Raw genomic sequence first — 22,833 nt, forward strand, 5'->3', positions numbered from 1 at the left:
GGCAGGATTAGAACCATAATGCTTTCATTATCTACTGTAATTTGAATTATAGCAGCTGCTGCAGTCAGCCGTCTGCAAATAAACTAGAGAATGGAATTATATGGCATCTAAAAAACTTTTCCAATAGACAGACTTTGGTGACTGACAGTTTTGGATAGACATAAAACTGGGTGAATCATTGAATCACAGGTGAAAGCCTGTGTACTTAAACATTTAAGCAGAGAAGTTTATTACCAATCCCAAGGTGCATTTCAATAATACAAATGCGATCACTGGACCTTATTTTCTGTTTTGTGCATCGCTAACAATGAGCTGTAAGATTACACTTTGTAGAAATTATATTTACTGCTATTTTGTTCCCAGTTTGCTATACCGAAGCGTATGCTGCAAATCTGATTGGTTTCTTCTCCATAACAATTCAAAAAAAGAAAACAGTTGAAGGTATTGTAGTAGCCATACCATACTAATGAAAAAAATAATTAATAATTAGAACTAATAGCAATAACATAAACCTACAGAAACTTTGGAGTAAATCTTGTGTTTCTATATTGAGGAAGATTTCCATAAAAGAGAAGTTTGAAATAGGAATTTACCGCAAAATGGAGAAAACTTTTCATACTTTCCATAAACCTATTTCCACCTCTTGGTGTAATAAAAAAAGAAAGAAACTTTTAATGAGTTTCTCGCTTACAGTTATGCTTTTCAGAGAAACTCCACATAAAAAATCCACCGGGATAAAGACAAACTCTCTTTAGATCTTTGCTAATAAACACCACGCCTAAGATGCTTCACACCTCCCCGACTCTCTTCTCTTGCTATCATACACACAAAATTCTGTTTGTCTTTGGCAGCCAAAATATGATAAACTACCAGACAGAAGATAAATAGTATAGGTAAGATTGGAGCGTTTGATTGTAAAGGTAGCCCATGCTGTTGTCCGCCTCCTTCTTGCTGGGTAATGAAATGAGTTTTTACCTATCTGGACCGCTGGCTGTAAATTAAAAACTGGCGTGTTTACACGATGGGAAGCCAGCATGGAAGAGATAGCAGGGGGGTAAACAGAGTCTGAGGGAAAAAATGGAGGCATTGACTTTTAATTACAGTTTTTGATGACACACACTGTTTGAAACTGCAACCACATTTTAGCTCACACACACACACACACACACACACACACACACACACACACACACACACACACACACACGTACATATGTGTGCAGACACACACTGCTGGCTCGCACACACACAAGCAGATAAGCATGTGTAAACACACATATTTGTTTGCAAACACACACATGCACACACACACACACACACACACACACACAACTTAATCTCAAATAGGTCAAGCTCAGCCAAGTTCTAGTTAATAAAAGATGCCTTGTGGCACTTCTGGGCCATAGAAATACTGGGGTCATCATTTCTGCCTGGCCCAGGACACACACACACACACACACACACACACACACACACACTTATACACAGAGTTCCCTCTTGACACATTATTTTTATTGCTTTATTCATCCCTACTTTACGTCACACACACCCACACTATTTCTCATGCTCACAAACACACAAACATAGACACACACAGCCTGGGATTACCTCTGTCCACCCAGTGATACCGTCGCTGTTACATAACCTCTTAAGGCGATGAGGCTTTCGCTCTCAATCACGAGTTCATATGAGAGCAGCCTTCAGAGGCAGATGTCTCCCTATTGGCTGTCTCCTCTTATTCTCCCCCTGTCCGTCTTGTCTCTCACTCTCTCTCTTTGTGTTTCTTCCTGTCTGTGTCTCTCCACAGGAACTCACATTTGATTTGCATTTGACAGCAGCAACATTCTTGTCGCATACATATTACGGCCAGTCCAGCCACATGATTAACCAAATTCCACAAGCGCTTGTCATTAAAAAGCTCTTATCTGACAGGCCATCATGCGCAGTCCTGAACTGCAGCTCATTTGTGATTTATGTTTTTGCAGAAGTGCCCACATATATTGGAGACTGAAACCTATATCTCTACCCATAAAAAGACACAGTAATGAAAAAAAAAAGTCAAAGATGTCACATTTGTTGTTGTTGGGCCGATAAATGCCATCGTCCATCAGGTTTTAATCAACATGAACATTATTATAGATTTTAAATATGCTTCTCACATTTCTTGGAATTCAAGCAGGAATTTGAACGGAATTAGACATCAGTAGACATCGCCCAACCCTAGTTGGGCCAGTGTTTCTGATTGAATGGAACCTTTTAGTTGGCTCTGCTAGCTTTCTTTCCATTTTCTTGTGTCATTATCCTCAATGTTGACTGAGCCAACCGTGACTCAGGCTGCTTAAATTATGACAGTTATAAACAGTCCCAGGTGAATGATGGGAACTAGGGACATGGTAGAGCTGAGAAATATCAGAGGTGTGTTGAGATGCAAAGAGCCTGTAGAGTATGTAGGTTGGATGTACTGTATTGTACTCTGATTCTGTAAACTCATACCACTTGGTGAAAGTGACCAGATTCTGACTGTTGTGCAACTTTAAGCATAGAGCTGGAATTATTGTGGTACACGTAAACATCTTTGTGAACCTATGCAGAAAAGGTTGTTATGGGCAAACACATCCACATCTCAACAATGCGTGTTATGGACCTGACTGGTTGATCCAAAGTCAGGTGGAGAAGTTTTCTAAATTATTTCTTTCACAATTTGTGTGTAAATTTCAGCAACATACTGTCACAAATGATGGGAACAGAACATTATTTTTCAAGACACTTACATAGTATCATTATCTTGACAGTATCTTATCTTGTCACAGTCTATTTACGCTGATCAATACACATCCTGTCATGTTTGTTTCATGGGTAGTGGTTTGTTTACACTGTCAGTGGGGTAAAAGGGATTTCCGTTTTCTGATTTCTTCTCCAAATGCGCAGTTACATAATGTTCTGTTCATTGTCCCCAGAAGATGAAGCCTAATTTTAATCATTTGATTAACTGAAAATTTTATTAAAATTTACAAATGTGCACAAAAATCTTATGGGTGTAATTAAATTAAATTAATCCAAAATGCCAACATTGCACACATGATCTTTCTTAAAATAGTGGACAGTTATGCATTCCTGCTCCCTAAAAGATGAATACATTTCCTTGACAAAGCCATGACCTTCACTATAGAGGAGGAAGTGTCACATCACTGGTAAGGCATCAGTAGTAACAGACTAGACCTACTAGGAACCACTAGCTCACCTGTTTTGTGACACAGATCATGAGTATAATAAACATGGGAAATGCACATGTGTAACCTTTTTCTAACTGCATAGATTAGAATTTCCCAGTCATCAAAAGTGGCTGATGGTGCACTTTTCCCTCTCTCTGGTGGTTCATACCCCAACATAGAGATGGAAATTAGCTTGTAGAGCCATACCCAATGGCTGCTGGCCCCTCCCACAGACTGAATGTCTATTTGGTTTGAATGAATATGTTGGTGGTTGTTGTGGTAAATGTATTCCCTTACCTATGCAGGTTGTTTGTGTGTGAAGGTAAACACAATAATTAGACATGGCTCAATGTAAATTAGACGTAAACAGACAACCAAAACAACTGCAACACAAACAAAGCCCATGTGGTCAAAATTAAAATACAAAAAAGTTCACACTATTTTTGCTGTTGATACTGACCTCAGATTCACACCGGAAGCACGAGATGTTAGTCTCACGTGAGGAGTAATATCGGCTGCAGTGTGGGAGAGTCTAACTGTCTTGCTAACCTGCTGCCTCTCACTCTTCCTCTCTGTCTTCCATTTTCCTAATTCTTTTTCAACTGTGGTGTAAGGAGAATCGACCTCTGAGCCAGTGACGAGCAAATGTTGAAATATTTCTAGAAAACTGCAGCTCAAGGCTTACAGCTACAAGAGTTTGCTTTGCATCATAATTGTGTTGGAGCCGTTATTCAACAACATATGAAGCTTAAAATAGACCTGCACATTGGATAACAGGAATGCATCACCATAGAAACAAGGCATACCTACATTGAAATAAAAGACATGGGATAATTCTTATTTGTTAGCTGTTGAATAGAGAATGAAAACCTTCAATGGAAAGACATTTAAGACACGTTGGTGCCTACAGCAGCAGCTGCTGTCTCTTCATGTGTCTATTGTGCATTGATGCTAAAGGCAAACATGCACTTAAACAGAAAATTAGCTACTCTACTAGACCACTGATCATTATAACTCCATTTAGCTCAAATAGATAGTAAAAAAAAAATTCTCTAGTTATGATTGGGAAACTGTTTTTTTTTAATTTATTTATTTTTATTTTATCTTGGGACCTTTAGAGCATTTTCCTTCAATTACTTATTCACTTTTTATGTTTTGATTTCTTGTTTGCCTTTGGATCAGTTCATCAGAAAAAATGAGGCGGGATGCTGGCATAATTACTAAAGTCTAGTTGTACTCTAATTTACAAGCTCTGTATAATTTATTATTTTGTAACGCAGGCATTAACATTTCAGTGTGACCCTGAGCCGAGGCTGGTGCAGGCCTTGTTTAATATTTACAGAGGTTAACATTGTGTACCCTGCAGACAAGTCTTACATCAGAATTATAGAATAGAAGGAAATTTATACAATATAAACAACATGGGTGTGAAAATTTAGGAGTGAAATAAAAACACTGACTGGGCGCACAAAACACTTTTGTTTGGGAAGATATTTGTTGCTGCATCTTTGAAAGGGTTATATCTTTCATTGGCCCTTTTTTTCCTTTCCTGCTGAAGACCCAGGCACAAAGCTAATTACTGCTTAGTAGAATATGATGCACTGCTCTGTCTGCCTTAACACTATAATTATTGTGAGCTTCATCACTAAGGCTGTTTTCTGATGTTCCGCACTTGATGTGAACATAATTTAATTGTTGTTGTCAGCTTTGTGCCTAAAGTTTTATTTCTTTTTAAAGGTCAGCTACTTATAGGTCCACACAGATCAAGTCATTGTGTGCTCTTGTCCTTCATTTGTACAGTAGAAACGTCTTCACACATATTTGTTCTGCATCTGTTCTGGATAAATGCAGGCCTTCGTTTGAGTGACATACTGGAGCGGAGTTAGAATGATGTACAAAAAGACAAAAGTGTCTCCTAAACAGTTTCTAGAAAAGTCCTTATTGTACACGGAATAAAAATTATAAACGCAACACTTTTGTTTTTTTGCCCCCATTCATCATGAGCTGGACTCAAAGATTCTCTATGTACAAAAGGCCTATTTCTCTCAAATATTGTTCACAAACCTGTCAAAATCTGTGTCAGTGAGCACTTCTCCTTTGCCGAGATCATCCATCCACCTCACAGCTGTGGCATATCAAGATGCTGATTAGACAGCATGGGTATTGCACAGGTGTGCCTTAGGCTGGCCACAATAAATGTCTTGAGTTCAGCTCATGATGAATGGGGACAAAAACAAAAGTGTTGCGTTTATAATTTTGTTCAGTGAAATTCTTATTCCGTTTTTGGGGACAGAGCCAACGATGATTCAGTACTAAGCATGGAGACAAAAGTAGGACTTCTTTAATAGCTGCATCTATAAATCCATTCTTTGTCGGGGCGACATGTCTAGACAGGGTGAAGTCAGCGTCGAGGACCACACAGCCTTTCCCTCTGCAGTGCTCTCTCCTTTCAAATGCCTCTAACTTCAAATAAAGATGATGTCTCACTTTTGTGCCTCTTGCTTTCTGAACTGCTGCTGCACTCGGACTCCATTGCTGCTCGGAGAAGTTTTATTGTCTTCTAAACTCCACAAAGTCACAAGGAAGCAACTAATTTAGAGACATTAAGAATCCTGATTTTCCTGTATGACTCTCTGTAAAGACATTTGTGCTCTGTATAATTCAGGAGATGCAGAGAAAAAAGCATGATATAGGGTAATGTCGGGTATAAATCCAGCCCACAGGAGAATACAATCTTCCAGAATGCGTGCCATGCATTTATAACTCCAGCATACCTTTTTTATGTGCTTCAAAAATGGTAACTACGCCATAAAAAGGGACTCTGACTACCCAAATCAATACCATTTTAGTTTTATATTCAGTTTTAGTCTGCACAGTCAATAATCCCTGATACCTGAGTTATCTTATCTCCTCCGTGGAGCCATTTGTTTAGCGCCTGGAGCCGGATTGCCTGCAGAGTCTTGGCAGGAGCAATGCTGATACGTGTTTTGTTGTAAAGTGATGTGATGTGAAAGGTATGGATGAGAGATGACAGAGAGGAAGTTCTTTATTTTCTTTGTCTTCTTATACTCTGTTGATGTTGGATCTGCTTCAGAAGGAGAGTGTGACTCACCTGGGCAGATGCCATGTTCAGGAGATTGGAGTTTGAGTTCTACAAGTGTTTGTCAGAGGAAAAGCTGCTCTGAAGGCAGAAATAATATCACTGTCTGAGTTTAAATGTCAGCTATTCTGTAATAGGCAAGCACACAAAATAGCTGTCAGGCACAGGAGTAGAGATCAAAACATTTTCTCGTTTAATTAAAATCATTGACAATGTAGTTGAAATGTCATTCACCGTGTTCTCACACTCAGATATCTTTTGAAAGAAATGTGGACTACGTGGATTGTACCAACTTGGTGAAAATATGACCAGATTCCATTACCAGAAATAACTCATTCTAACCTAAACCAAATAATTATAACTTTACCTACCTTTAACCCCAAAAATTTCACAGCAAGTTTGTAGTAATTTGACAAATGTGGAACATAAATTTACTATAAAACTTCCATGTTGTAGCACTATAACACAAAATAGAGACAAACACTTTTTATACAATATGCTTTAAAAACGTGCCTTTCTGGAAATATTATTAATCTAAAAATGTGAATATTCCTCTACTTGATGATATAACATCAAAAAAAGAGAAAAAATCTCATGATCATTATTAGTATTATTAACTTACAAAAGTGGACATTGTCAAATGTATAATGTTTATTTGTAGAACGCTTTTCACAGACATGAATTACAAAGTGCTTTGCCATGAATGAAAACACAGAAGATAAATTGACCACATGAAGAGGGAGTGAAATAAAAAACACAGGACGTAGTAAATATACATAATAATTACACAGTACTTTCCAAAATACATAATAAAGTACCCAGTATGAGGTAAAAAAAAACCCAACAACAATAAATCGTAAGTAATAAAAAATATACAATAAATACATAAGATGCAGACCTGATGCATACAGATTTAAACAGGTATGTTTTTAGCTGGTTTGTAAATGTTGATTGTATCTTATTTTCAAGTTCATTCACTTTATGTCTTGAATGTAAACTTTCATCGGCTGGTGCCTCTCAGTTTTTAGTCCTGTTTAGTCCCAAACTGTGTCAAGTAGTTCACCTGGACTGAGAATGACCAAAATAAAACCAAAAGGAAATGTGTAGAGCCAAACAAGCACAGCTCATAACTCGGGCTACAGGGCAAAATATAGAGATACGCAGGAGAAATTAAAATATAACGAAACGTTATTAATTTTCCATCTCATTTTCCATCTCTCGGTTCACTTGTGTTGATTAAACATCAAGTCCTTTTTTAAGACTTGAGACTAAAGGTATACAAAGTTTTGCCCCCAGGGCCCTGAGACTGACTCTGCTGGTGTAAGCAGAGTCAGTCTCATCTTTTAAAAACTTCTTAACTTTCTGCATATTGTTAGTGAAAATGAAGCAATGAGAAAAGTACTAGTCTAAAGAAAGAGCAATGTATGAATAAGTATATTTAACTATGCCATGGAAACAGGGAGTTAAATATAACATGCCTGTGTTTGCAGGGAAAAAACATAAAAAAATAATCTCCTCCTTTTTGCGGCAGTAGAAGAGTATTTCTTTCCTTTTCATCTCATGAGCACATGGTTTAAAATTCAGGTAACTCCAAGGTCAGTTCTACCATTATTTGAATTCACTTTTCATTGCTTTTATTATTAAATACATAACAAAAACTTCTGTTTTCTCATTTGCCTTCTATTTGACTCTTCTGTCAAAAAGTATTGTTTTCTCTCTAGTCATTCTCATATTCTTAAAGGATAAATAATAATAATAGTTTTGACTTGCATGCATCACTCAAACTATGTTGTTGAATGCTCAGTTTTGATTTATTGCCAGATCCGATTGATTGACTGTTCACATTATTTTGTAAATGTGGCCCTGTCAAGCTCCAGTGTGAACTGAAAGTGACCCGCATGCGTAAAAGAATAGTACGACGTCACGCACAGCACGATGTAGTACGGAATTAAACATTGAGGCTACAGAGGTTAGCGTCTACGGTTTTATTTTTAAGTTGACTTCTAGAGATGAGTGATTAACTAGAAAGCAAATGATAACGAGATCGAGGACAAGGACAAGGAGAAAGAGAGTCCACTGACTACCTTGATTTCTGCTGTCCTCCATATTTGCATTCACCGCGGCTCCTGCTAGCGCACAGTCGTTACGATGGCCGCTCTAGAGCGACTTCAGATTCACATGAATTCTGATCTGACAGTCCAGACTGAGCTTGCATTTCAAAAGCTCCGGCCTTTATCTGATTTGGACCGCAAATGAAAGTGGCCCAAATCCAAACTGAAAAAGATCAGTTTACATGTGACCTTTTTGTCTGATTTTTTTTTGTGATTTGATATCGGTTTGCTTTCCACATGTAATCTCTCCAAAATGTCTGTCATTTACATTTATCCTTCGGAAAGAACACTTCTTTTCTTTCTAACACCCCCATGTGATCTGCCTCATTGTCTGTTCTCACATGCTCAACACGCAACTCTTCACCTGCAGAGCCCCGTTGTTCTGCTTTTCACTGTGTAGATAGTTATCTCGGCACGGATGGATCACTTTAAGGTGCGGCTCACAGTGCCAGCCAGACACAGATACCATCAGATAAAACACCACGAGGTGTTCTCCATTGTTCTGCTAATATTGGCTTCTTTTGGACGACCCTGCTGAGCTACGTTCTGTGTGTATATACCATAAACTGTATATACGGGTCTGTGAGTAGGTGGGAGGTAAGGGATGGCATATACAAGCGTTTATCTAAAAGAAAGAGGAAGATCAAAGTTTTCTGAGTTGAGAAAATACACAGAAAGTTCCTCAATTAAATCGGACTTTTTGAATTTTTCTTTTGTGTAACTATTCTTTAGTAATTGCTGTGGCCCACACTTGTTGCTCTTTGCCTTATGTTGTTGTTCTTTTGTATATCTTTCAAGAGGCTTTGAATGCCCTCAAACGTTATTCAAATATTATGACCACGTGCATAAACATTCATCAGCTCTTTGCCCCCCTTTAGTGAAGTTTAACACTTACAGAAGAAACAATAGTGCTGAGTTGAAATGATTGGACAAAGTTCCTTTTTTTGAACTGAGAAAAAAAATCAGAGATGCTTTTATCTTGGATTTAAACTACTGACCACTGACATATAATTGTTTTGCAAAACATGTCCTTGAATGTAATTGAAAAGTCTTTATAGATCCTATACATGTCCTTAAATTTCATGTTCAACTTTATGTAGCCTGTTTTAAATTGAGTGTTTTCCAATTTAAAAACCTGCTCTATAGATTAGGGCTTTTATTGTTACAGTAATAAAACATAAACTTAAGTTTGTTAGCTTGTCAGCTTTAGGATGATACCACATCTATATGTCTGAATCCAAAAACCAGAAAAGTAAAATAAGGCAAGGCGTGATTAAAAACAAAAAGAACTTTTCCAGGTATTACATCTTGGTGATGTAACCACAGTACGGCTGTAGTAGCAACGTGTTACCAAGTGTGACTTTAATGGTGGCTTGATGTTAATCTGTGTACAGTGTGAAGATGTAAGAGATATAATCCTTCCTTCCTGTGTGTGTCCTTCCTGCAGCATGCAGCTCAGACTGTCAGCGCTGCACGGCAGATCTTATGACGGGCATCGGCAGTGTTTGTCTGTGGTGTAAAGCGCCGAGGAGCTGGCTGCTGGGCGATCACTGCGTCTCCCACTGTCCCCGGGGCCACTACGCCTGGCATGGAGCCTGCATCAGTAAGGACTTTTACTCTCCTGCCTATACACACTACATAACAAGTTCAGAAGTTAGGCAGTAGCTGTCCTGAATCTAAAACATGTAGGAAGAATCCCATGAAAGCTTTTATGTTTTATTCATTAGTCAGATATCTTCAAAATTGACCTAATTTTTTGACCTGGTAGGAGATCTTTCTTGACCCTTTCATCAACAGCAAACAGAAGAAATATTAAATTCAAGGACAATTTTTAAAGAAAGATTCTGCTTCATAAATAAGTCTTTACTCTTGTTAGAGTTCTCAGAGGTTTCAGTGCATATGATCACAGGCTATAGAAGGACATAAGAAAACTACTCACAGATACTCTCATTGATTTTCTTATGAAGCCCAATAGTACACCAAATCCCCAGAATTTCCCCAGCTCACGGCTGATTTTTTGAAGCTCAACTGTAAACTTTAGAGATTCAAAACAATGACTGGGCAGATATTTGAGGATTAGAAGGAGTTACTGTGTTTGAGAAAAGCTGTATTCATGTTTAAACAGTTAACTGGACGTGATTGTATAAAAGGCTACATCTATAAGACAAAAGTGTTTCAGTTTATCACTAGTTGAGGATCAAAAAACAGCATCATCATTCTCAGTATCTGTTATCCACTTTCTTATCCTGCTCATCATCATCATCATCATCATCCTCCTATGTTTCAGCAGTAGCCTCTGCCTCCACACAGAGCTGCTGTAAATCTGCACACAAATGTAAATGCAGTGTGTGAGCAGGAAGCTCCAGGCTGTAAGAGCCAAACCTCAGGAGTCTCATTTAGCTGAGACCTAGGCACATGATTGCGGGGACAGACAGATAAACAGACACACACACACACACACACACACACACACACACAAATATAAAGAAACAAAGCGAGATAGAAATAACGTGTAGATACATGTACACCCACAAACAAGCAAATAAACATCAGGCTCTATGATGAATTTAGCTACATCGGTGAAATGTGAAGTTTCCATTTTTTTTGTGTGAGTTGATAAGTATTATGTAAGGCTGCATTTAACCAGTGTGTTGTGGCGAGGTGTGGGGAGTGTGAGAATGATTAGACCCTTGATAGTGATTAGTGAGACTTATGAATATGTATTTCTAAACTCAAGAATGTGGCTTTAATCAGAATGTGTGCATGATTTTCTTTAATCAGGGACTTGATTGATATTTCAATCATCGCTTTTAGTCATCCAGTTTTTATATGAGTTTCAAGATTTTCACAGTGGGCCTATAATGACGGCACTGATTTCAAACTGCATATACTGTATATCTGCTTTCCTTTTATAGTACTTTCATGGTCTTTATTGGTTCAGTAGTTATGTTAGTTCCCAATACAGCATTATTTTGCTGTCCTCTGTGTACCTCATTCATATATTCTAAGCAGTAGGTTAAAGGGCGGGTATAGACGAATCACTGTGACGTTGCACTAACAACAGTCACTTTCGGGTAGACAACTGGAAGTTATTTTTACAAACATATGTAAAAAATCTGCAAATGTCTTTATTTCGGTTTTTATTTTCAGCCATAACTAACTTTTAAACTTGTATAGTTACACGGTGCTCCGACCTATCTGTTGTTTCTGCTGTGCTTATTTTATATATTGTGTTGCTTTGCTAACATTTCTGATAAACCCAAGTCTATCCAACCGCGACATCTCATCACTTGTCAGGCAAATTTTGTGTAGGCGTAGAGAGTGGAAGTGATAGCAGAGTAGGTGGCGTGGCTGGAGGCAGTTGAGGTTAGTGGAGCTGGCAGATTGGCCAGGAGCAAACAGGAGACAAAGGTTTGCAGGCACGTTTAGCAAAAAGCAAGGCATAAACAGGCAGCTCACGGGAGAACAAGAAACTTGGCCAACTTACTATTGTTATGGCTGAATCAACAATCTGACGAGGAGTAGGTGGCGGCCTGGGGTTCTTATACAGCGGGAAGGTCAGATGAGTAGGTGGCAGGAGAAAGCCACACCCACGCTAACAGACACACACATACACAGAACAGACAGGGGAGACAGGAACGCAGGTGAGAGGGGAAAACACCACACAACACTGGGGACTAACCCAGCATGATAATGTTAGTGAAAGAAAATGTTTTTTCCCAGGATGCCATCCGTCATGTGATGCCTGCAGTGGGGCGGGGCCTCTCTCCTGTACTTCCTGTCCCACCAACAGCGTTCTGTTGCCCTCGGGTGTCTGTGCTCCCATATGTCCTCTTGGTTACTATGACAACGGTCACAGGATCTGTAAGGGTAAGTGGGACACCACCACTGCGTCTTACCTGAAAGATAACATTTAACATTTTTGAAGAACCAGAGATGTCACTACATGCAGTCTAGTAACACCTCCAAAATAATTACAGCTGAGATCAATTTGTGTTGCAGGTGATCCCTAATGACTTGCAGAAGGTGGACAAAATAATAAAAGTACAATAGTCCTTTAGTAAATACCAGCTCATTTTGTTTTGAGACTCTCTTGATTCAACTTGACCTGCAATGGAAGCAGCAACTTTGCAATGTTTGTGCCTCTGTAAGTTTCGTTATGTTGCCTTGAAAACATTTAAAAACAGCAACTGTCAGGCGTTAATTCAACTTGACACATACTGCTTACTGGTATTCAGAATAATTTGGAACTGAACTAAAAAGCACTCAGACAGTGCATCCCTCTGCCAATGCTGCTTAGTCTTCTAAATCAGTCATGGGATGCATGTGCCAGAGTTTTTGCAGTTAGTTATTGACTGAAAGGTGTGCAATTTTTCATAAATGCCCATACTTGGCGTATTAAGAAATCCTTTAAAATATTCCTGGATCTTCACACAAAAGACAAGAGACATATTTATCTCCTGATTTTCTACCAAATTTACTTTGTCCTGTTTACTAGCCGGTAAACAAACACAGTCTTGTTGGATGTAATAATGATTCGGTATCTGCAGCCTGAACGGAACAAGAGTCCAGCAAAGCCACATTCAGCCGGTATATGTTGATGGCAGGTGTTATTACATTCTGTCACTGATCCTTTGCCCTCTGACCTTAAATCTAACCAGACCTCAATGTCGACCTTTTTGTTTTCGTTAGCATGTGACAGCCAGTGCCTGACGTGCGACACGGCCGAGATTTGTACGGCATGCCGCGACCCGGCCAAGGTGCTGCTGTTCGGAGAATGCCAATATGACAGCTGCGCCCATCAGTACTACCTTAACACCACGACCCGGGCCTGCAGAGGTACGCCGCTGTCGCCATGACAGCCCCCGACACACTGCAGTGGTGGAGGATTGGGGTGGGGGGAAACACTGGTTAATAATGAGGATATGTAGTGCACCCTTTATGATATTCATGAATTATTCTCCACTCATATTGCATGTAGTGAAGTGTGCTACATTGAGTTTATGGGGTCCATTGATCAAGTAATAAACTGGGGGACCAAATATGCAAATCCTAAACATTGTGTGTGCGTTCTAGCTCAGTATTAACACCTTCCAGTGTGCAGTGAAGTTGATGAATGAGCCTCGGAAGATCCATGTCCAGACTGAATAACTTGTCCTTTTTTCATTCTGCATGCAATAACTCTGTTCGTATATATAATTGTCCACTAAATAGCCCAGGCCGCATCCTGTCAAACTGAATCTGACTCCGTTTTATTGCCAACTCACAAATAAGATGTGTGAAAATATGTTTTGCCTCTATTCTCCTTGGTGCTTATCTCAAACAATAATGCCTACATGGGATTTAGATTCAAAATATGGGCAGCCCAACAGTGTTGTCACTCTGGCTTAGCACAGATACTGACTTTAATTCAATAAAAGCCATTTCATGTAAAGCCTACCTCCCGCAAACATCACTTCTTAGACTCCCCTTTATCAGCAATTTGGTTCAATATAATGAGATTTTTCCAGGTATCAGGAACCCAAAGGAACCGGCCCTTGAGGTGGAACCACGTCTGTCAATGGATTAGCAGCTAAGCTAACTGATAATAGCAAGATACACAGTTTGATTTCCTGTGAGGCAACTAGAAGTGCCTCCAACAATGACAGGTGGTTTTAGCCATCCAGTCCGTGACGCAGTGTTTATCCCCCAAGCTAGCTGCAGCCGCTACCTGGATAATCCAATGAACCTTGGATGAACTCAGAGCGTTAGAAAGCAGCACTGCTAGCTGCTGTCTGAAAACTTAGAGGGCTTTGAGGAAACCCTGGGAGCTTTCAGTTCACAACCACAGGGAGAATTTCTCATAAACCCATCAGCGATTCTCCCAATAACCTACATTTGTTTCAGTTTATCAGTGATCTTTTTCTAGTGAGGAACCTCTATTTTACCTCTTGGCTCCGTTTGGATCCTCAGAAAGAGCAGAGTAGAGTAGAAGCCTTTGCCTTTGAATGTTTCTTTCTTCTACTCTCCCACTGTCACGTAAGACACAAGTAGGAACAATATATAAAACCTTTCAATGATTTAGAGTTAGAAAGTTACCAAGGACTTCACAAATACTAGTTAGTAAAAAAACAAAAAAAAGTTGACAAAATATACAAAACAAGGGTGCTAACTGTTAGCAACCATATGTACGTATGTATATGTGTGTGTATGTATATGTATTGGTTCCTAGACAATGTATCCTAGTTACTTTGGCGATCCACGGACTTCCCGTTAAAGCTCCTCCTGCAGGTTAACATTTCTTGAGTGAAATTTGCACTACTATTGAACTGAGTGACAGTTCATTTGGTGTATACATTCACGTTCCTCAAAGAATAAATTACAATAAATTTGGTGATGATATCACAAAATATTAACACCTACCACGTTCATGCTCATAACATGTTAAACTCCTTTCATAGAAATAACCAAAGAAATTTACTGAATTTACTTCACCCAGACTTCTTTGGGTCAGAAACAAACTTTGGACCTCGACTTGTATTGATCTTATAACTTGGTTTTCTTCACAATGAGAGCTGCTAGCGTGGCTGTAGACTCTTTGACTTGTCATTGTAATGATGATATGTTTTGCATTAGAACTGTGTATTATATAATATCGTGGTAAGTCATCTCTCCTTTGTAAAACCTGTGTCCTGCTGAACTTTCATTACAAACCTTAGAACACAGGGCTTTGTTTGTCCTAATGGTGCATAATTTTCTTGTCAATGTTAATTGTGTACAAACAGATTTGCAGGTGATGAGAGAGAAAGAAAAAAACACAAATGGGTTTAAAACAAATCCCCTGCTGAAAAAGAGTTTATTAATCTCTTTTCTCCCCCCCCCACCTCGCTTCTGTTCTGCTCTCACATTTTGCTCATGCCTTCAAAATCCCCTCACTTCTAATCCCAACCTCCCTACACACACTCACATACACCTCCTCCTCCCCCCCCGCTGTCCTCCATCCTGCTTCCAGAGTGCGACTGGAGCTGTAACGCCTGTAAAGGCCCTCTGCGGACAGACTGCCTGCTGTGCATGGAGGGATATGTGTTGCAAGATGGAGTGTGCACCCACGGGTGCTCCCCTGGCTCATTTCAGGACGGTGACAAATGCCTCGGTCAGTCCAACAGCAAGCAGATAAGCTGACCCACATCACACAAAAAAAGAAAAATACGTGCACCTGCAATAGTACTAGCTGCACATACAGTATATATCATACTTTTGCAATGTGTTACTATTATTTTTGTGCATTAGTGACCACTTAAAGTTGCTTTTCAGAGATTTCTTTTACAATCTATTTTTTATTAAAACAGTTATTGAAAAGGTTCCTTGGGAGACCACTGATGGTGTTTTGGTGAAAATATGGTTGTCTTCTGTTGAAGTTCTTCCTGCGAGGAACATTTACAGCTCTTATTTAATCTTAAACTGCCATTTAATAATACAACAGCAATGTATTTAACACATGCAAAATGTTCTCCTTAATGCCAAATGTTCATCGTTAAAATCAAAACATAGAGGACTAGGGATGAAGTACACGTGAATTTTGAGTTCTGTTAGAAGGAAAAGCTTTTTCATGTCTAAGTCCTTCACTTAGAAGCCACTACATCTTGTATCTTGGATGTCATTTTGGTTTTACCATTGAGTTTGATGCTTAGTGTGTGTGTGTGTGTGTGTGTTTCTGTCAGGCTGTGATGATCACTGTGTGGAGTGTCGGGGTCCTGGACAGTGCCAGCAATGCCAGCCTCCCTACGCCACCCTGCAGGGTCAATGTGTGCTAGAATGTGGCAGAAAATTTTTCCTGGATGCCTCCTCCCATAGCTGCAAAGGTAGAGTTAAGCCTTTGTTAAATACAATCCCTTTTTAAATCTCTAATTTTTAAAAACCTATTTAAGGAGTCAAAGACGTGATTTCAAAAGAGGGCGTGTCTGTATTAAAGAGAGGAGGCCTTACAGTGACTTTTGAGATAATTAAGGTTGCAGAAACAATAAATTAGAAATGAGAATATGAAAGTATAAACAAATGCACGTGCGGTTTAGCAATTCTAACACTCTTGCCTAAACTCCATCTTTTTCAGCTTGCTCATCTGACTGTGTGCTGTGTGACGGTGTTGGACGCTGCAGAGCTTGTCGTGAGCAAACCTACCTCATGGAAGGATACTGCACACCTGACTGTGGACATGGATACTATGCCGACCATAAGACCAGGACCTGCCATGGTAATTGCATGAAGTCTGTCTGTTTTATGTTTAAATGGAAAAAATGGTAATTGTCCCATAGCACAAAGCGACCACAATTACCAATAGAGGGTCGATAGGGCTAAGAGCTGTTGATCAATTGGTTTGACTTAATAGTTATTTGATCAGGGCTGCCATTTCTGCCTGCTTTCACATAAAGGACCAGTGTGCGCCCTTCCCCTCACTCTCCCGTTCCAAGAGTTTAGGAGAATCTGTGGTGGCTGCGAAACTTGCAAAAAACGCAAAAGGCCATCTCTAGAGCCAGTGTTTGTTTTGTCTGTTCTGGGCTACTGTAGAAATATGGCGCCGCAACATGGCAAATTCAGTCGAAAGAGGACCCGCTTCCTATGTAGATAGAAAGGGCTTATTCTAAAGTCACAAAAACACTAATTTCAGGTGATTATACACTACTATTCTGCCAATATTTCTGCCAATATCCCTTCAATATCCCAATAACACTTCTACACCTTACACATTACTCCAGTAGTCAGCATTTTGATATTTCGATATAATACTCCTCATTAGATGTCTTTGTAGTTTGTTGTTGGATCTCTGCAAAAACTAGTTGCCGTTAAGCTCTTAATCTTTCCGTGCCAGTGACGGGTCACATGCAGTAGGCTTGTTTTTAGTAAAAGATACATTCTTTTAAAGCTAAACAAAACTTTAGAGATTTAGAGAGATTAGAGATAATTTTTTCTAAAGCAAAGTGCTGTACGTGTTATGTGCTGTGCAAAGCATGTGGAGTTGCAAGACACATCAAATAAATGTTAATATGCACATTATAGTCTGTCTTATCTCACATAAGTCCAAATACCACAATGGTGAGGGGATTTTTATTATATGCAAATTAAGTAAGAAAGCCACATAAATAATGCAAATAATCTCAAGACGTCACATAAAAACAAGTCCACATGGCTGATCCACATGGCTGGTTGCCAGGCAACAGACTGGCTTACAGTGGTAAACAGAAATAAAAAGAGTCGCCGACCTTCCGATTAACGGCCAACCCACTCTACCTCCTGAGCCATAGCCGCCCATGAGAAAATATGTGTGCAGTTCTCACTCTCTAATTCATTTCACAATGTATCCATAAAAGATCACCACAGGCAAAGTGCAAACAATGGAACAAACTACAAATATCACTTTTACTTTTCTAAACACTTTCAGCAGATACAGAGCAACATGAGCATTCATTTAGAGTTGTGTTTCTGGCCACCTGATGAATGTAAGTCCAGTATTCACTTTTCTTTTCATATCCACAAACTCCTAAAGCTGTGTAGCCCTGCAGAGTTAGTGATAATAATCCTCTGTGGGTTCATTACTGCAAGTTACACAAAGGTCTTTGATTCGTTGGTAAAATAAAAAATATCATAAGTGAGCTTTAAAAGGAGACAACAAACTCAGAGCAATGTATTTCCACTCTGTAGCTCCTCTTTCAGTGAGTGTGGTTAAAGTCACGTTCTGTTATTAGCCGTCAGACATTTGGAAGAACAAACTGCTAACATTACTGTCTGACATTTGGAGTTTCTTATTAGTAACATCCTAATTGGTTCTTCTGAATGAACACTGAAAAGAGCATTGTCTTTAGTCAGGTTATTAGTGGAGTCCTTTTTGGGCTTTTATGTTCTAACAGTGGCTGTCAGCCGTCAGGTAGAGAGGCCCGGGGCCTTCAGCAGCAGACTGTGGTTGTCAGATGATTTGTGAATTTTGACTAGGGAGACAACAGTAATTAAGAGCGAATAATCAAAAGTGACTATTATGAAATTGTTTTTAACTTTGTTATGGCTAGGCTAGCAGACCCAAGTGCAGGACTGAGAAAGGAAGGAGTAACATGAAAGAGAAATATTTATTGTGGGGTTAAAGGGATCGGATATTGAGCAGGGGAAGAGCGAGGCAGATTGTAAATAGATGCGTGCCGAACCAGGTTGGTGGCTGCTGTGCAGAGCAGGGGGAACTGAGAGTCTGATCTGAGCAATAGTTTAGCCGGACGGGGGTCCAGAGAACAAACGGGATTTTAAAATGCTCCCACACAGCTGAGGGCTTCATTTTGTTTTCTGTTTGATGTGAACTGGAGTGTTACGTTCACTGTTGTGTGGAGGTCAGGTTCACGAAAAAAAACCCCTCAACATTCGAATGTCAAAATTGAAAATTGAATGTGTACCCAACGATTGAATATTCAAATATTCGGGTCCGGCCCTATTTTTGACAAAGCATAATTCTAATAGAGATTTATATATTCAGGTGTCCTTTGTGATGGATGCTTTCTTCTTGAACTTTTTTCAGCTTCTAGGCTTCAGCTAATCTACAAATTAATCAAGTGAATTCAACTGACTGTAAAGAAAAAAAATTTGTTTTGTTTGGTTTTTCGTTTTTGCCGACTAGGAAAAAAGTTGAGAAACTATTGCTAAATGAGCCTTATTCTCATTTGAGTTTAATTACATGACTGAGAGTCTGAGATTTTTGAGTGCCTATTGGCATCATTAGAGGAGATGTAATGTGGCCTCTCAAAAGAGCTGATCTTTAAAAAGTTCCCAAAACAAAAGTCACTTCCAATTAAAGCCAACTTCTAAAATGCCATGCCAAGACCGAGCTGTCTTGCTCGTATTTCACCCCCCGCCCCCCCTCCCCCAACTCTCCACACACACACACACACACACACACGCACATCCCCTACACCCACTCAATGTCGGATCGAGCTGAAATTTTAATTACATAGATTCGATGCTTTGAAATGCATTTGCAATAGCTTAATTAAAGTAATTATAGGCCGGATGTTTTTTATTGTGTTGTGAAAGTTTTGTTTTTTGAGTTTTCACTAAATTATAATATTTATTATGAGACCTGTCACTTTAATTTTCCTTTGTTTCATTTTTTCTTCAATTTTATTTTTAGCTTTTGTCAGTAAATCCATCTTTTGTTAATACACTTTAATGTTTTTATTTTAATAACATCTGTTGTTTCCAAAATGATTGGACATCCTATCCCAAAACTATAAGTTTACAAATATACCTTTTGAAGTGCGCTTTCAAAAATGTGCTGTTCTTGTCTGTATTTCTTATCCTTCTTAGTTTTGGACCTTTAAAAAAAAAATATTTCAGATTTGATATTAAGTTGTAATGGTCATTCTAAGAATTCTTCATAACCCCTATTTGCTATAATCTTGTTCATGGCAATGTGCACCAGACTTCTCTCCCCAAAGGAATCATTAAAGTATGTTATTTTGTATGTGATTCACTTGATGATGGAGATGGAAATGTGTTTTTGCACCTACAGTTTGGTTTTCAAGTCGAGTTTAGCTTTGATATAGCACCAAAGATCATTAATTTGAGTCATTCTTTCTCTTTATGTCCTCCTTCCTCCTCTCAGTCAACACCCACCCCCCTGCCCTCCAGGTGAATGGCTCCCTGCTGGTTCCCCTCGGTGGTTTTGCCCCGCTGCCTCCCACCCTGCTGCAGTTGAAGGACCCTGACAGTCCATCTGAGCGGCTGATCTTCCAGCTCGATCATGGCCCGAGTAATGGACAGCTGGTTGTGTTCAGAGGGGAGGAAGGAGAAGAGAATGGAGGCCAAAGGACATTAGGTCGAGAACTGACCAGGGAGGACACCTTCACCTGGGCAGAGCTGAGAACTGGCCGGGTTCGGTTCAGACACCAAAAAGACAAAGCTAGGTAGGTGGATCTGATGTGGTTTGTTAGTGTTCATGGAAAATAAGAAAGATAAATCCATCCAGAAAGTTGAGCTTCTGGTTCCATGATGATAACTAGACAGCCAGGTGACACATCCAGATGTTTCCAGCAGTTACAGAGATATTTAAAAGAAGCAGATCAACTGCTATCTAAAAGCTCAATGGTAAATGTCAGTTATTGGTGTCAGTTCCTCAGAATCCAAACACGAGGGCTTCCTTTCAGACTTGCCATTTTGATCTGTCAGTTAACAGTGACAGGAAAAATGTACACCCGGAGGAGCTGGAAATAAACTGGAAACTAATGAGCCTACAACATCTTTGATGTAAAATAAAGGGTTGGCTGTGGATGTGAAGATTTGTCCTCAAAGGCAACATATTATTATTGAACTTGTTATCCCGTGGTCATCATGTTTACCATGCATAACCGTGTGCGATTCTTTTTGGTCATGACGATGATCCATACAGTAACCATTTGCAGTTCAATACCACCTAAAGCAAGTTTAATTTTAGACTTGACTGTTTTACACGCAGAAACAATTGCTGATATTCTGGGATCAAAATAGGTTACTTAATCTTCCTATTGCTACACAAACTTGATCCTTGTAATGATCCACAAATAAATTGGGGTTTTGAAAATAACAGACTTGTTTGTGGGAACACCAGTGTCGAATGTCACCCGAACAATTTGTATCACATCATGTTGCTCATCACAGCCACACATCTACCTGTCTTGTAATTAAAAATGTGGCGCTCCAGGACAGACTCATTAAAAACAAGATTATGAGCACAGCCTTTCCCCCTGGTTATCTGATGTGTTTTGGATGGAGACACTGGGGAAGGACTGGCATAAACGGATGGTCCTGAGGGAGTTGTTAGCAGAGAGAAAGTTTTAATTAATGTATGATTTTTCAAGGAACTGTTTTCAATACATCTGTCACACCTGTTTTACCTGGTTTACGCTGCAATAGAAACTGTTGAATAATTAATGATAGCAACACATTTGGTGTACACAGGAGGATTATGTGTTTACTTTAACAGTCTGGTGCTGGTTGCACCAAATCTGACCACCAGATATGCTGTTCACAATAGTGGCTTGACAGTACAATCACTCCAATTAGAGATGGAACAAACACCTGCTGCCTTCAGATGGCTCTAAAGAGAGTCACCAGAGTAAAGGAAAGGCTATCAGTTTAGGCTACAAACTGTTGTTGATTGCAGAGCGGATGCGAATCATTCATTAATCCCCATCTCGTAGGATAAAAGTGGAAAACAAACAAAAACATAAGCTGCTTTGAGCAGGCGGGTAGCTGACTGCTTCTTGGCTCCAGGGTTGCACTCTGCTGATGGATTGGCATCACCACACCCTCTCCTACACATCTTCTCCCACTGTAGCACATGGGAAGTTGCCAAGATACCAAACCTGCACAGACGAGGAGATAACCTCATTGCAGCCTAGGAAAATACCAGTTTGCCAGGAAATTACTTAAAAGAGAGAGACAGAACAACAAACTGCTCATTTGTGGGTAAGCGAGACAGAAAGTATGCATATATGGACAGAAGGTGTACTTTTGTAGTATAATTCTGTGATTGGTCAATGAAGTGTCTGAAAGAATACATTGGAATGGAGAGTATAACAGGATTAACCTGTGGCAGCTGTCACGTCCTTACCTCCCTGTGGTGTTCAGTTTGATTTGGTTCAGTTTTTGGAACATTGAGGGGTGTAGCAAATGATCCACATCATTTTCATACCTGTCAAACCATTCGGTGAGCCCTCCTTCCCTCTATGGAAGAAACTGCTGTTATGTTTCTCCAAATAATTCATGTTTTCCTTTAATTAGTCACCTGTCTGTTTAACAGTGAAAAGCAATGCAAGGCTTGATTTTGCCAGACTGTCCAGCTTACACCCAACACTGAAAATGCAGTTGGTATCCATATACATTTCAGCATCAGTTTTAACAAGTCATGTCTCTTTTGAAATTAACTTTTTTTTAAAGTTGACCTTAAACACCTCGTCTCCCTCTTCTCCATCCATGAGTATCCTGACATTTCATTTCCCTTGTTACTGTCTGAGCTGCCTGGTAGGAAGCTGCATGTTTGCTTTTTGCAGCTTCCTGGTTAGAAAGTTAATTTCCATTAACCTACACATGGAATGGAGACTTAACTTCTTAATTAATGTGGCCACATTTGCATATGCATTTCTTCTGCATTTTCTAATGTATTTCACAGTGTGGTTACCCAGTGTGAGTGCCAGTGCCAGGGAGCTCAGCCTGGAGCCAGTTTTCCTCAGTACAGATGTTCTGCTGTGGCCTGTTTTTCTGACTCTGTGGCATTTTGGGTTGGAGCCCAATGTCGGTTCAGCCAATCAGAATCGACATATTTAACACATTTGTCAATTTTGATTCAGCTGGTCTGGCCTAAAATGGCAACATGCCAGTGAATTAGCAAAATATGGTTCACTGCCCAGTTTTGAGTCATTAG

General features: G+C 39.5%; 1 protein-coding gene across 1 annotated transcript in view; it reads left to right on the forward strand.

Annotated features, from left to right (window-relative positions):
• Positions 1 to 22,833, forward strand: part of fras1 (Fraser extracellular matrix complex subunit 1) — a 246,426-nt gene that overhangs the window by 149,888 nt on the left and 73,705 nt on the right. The window contains 7 exon segments of the mRNA XM_038703512.1: positions 9,871 to 10,026; positions 12,147 to 12,293; positions 13,116 to 13,262; positions 15,415 to 15,555; positions 16,124 to 16,264; positions 16,513 to 16,653; positions 20,038 to 20,338. Coding sequence (XP_038559440.1) covers positions 9,871 to 10,026; positions 12,147 to 12,293; positions 13,116 to 13,262; positions 15,415 to 15,555; positions 16,124 to 16,264; positions 16,513 to 16,653; positions 20,038 to 20,338 — 1,174 coding nt within the window.

Source organism: Micropterus salmoides, unplaced genomic scaffold (assembly GCF_014851395.1).
Source record: "Micropterus salmoides isolate LMB-PRFRI ecotype aquatic unplaced genomic scaffold, ASM1485139v1 Ms_hic_scaffold_7, whole genome shotgun sequence".
Classification (NCBI taxonomy): Eukaryota; Metazoa; Chordata; class Actinopteri; order Centrarchiformes; family Centrarchidae; genus Micropterus; species Micropterus salmoides.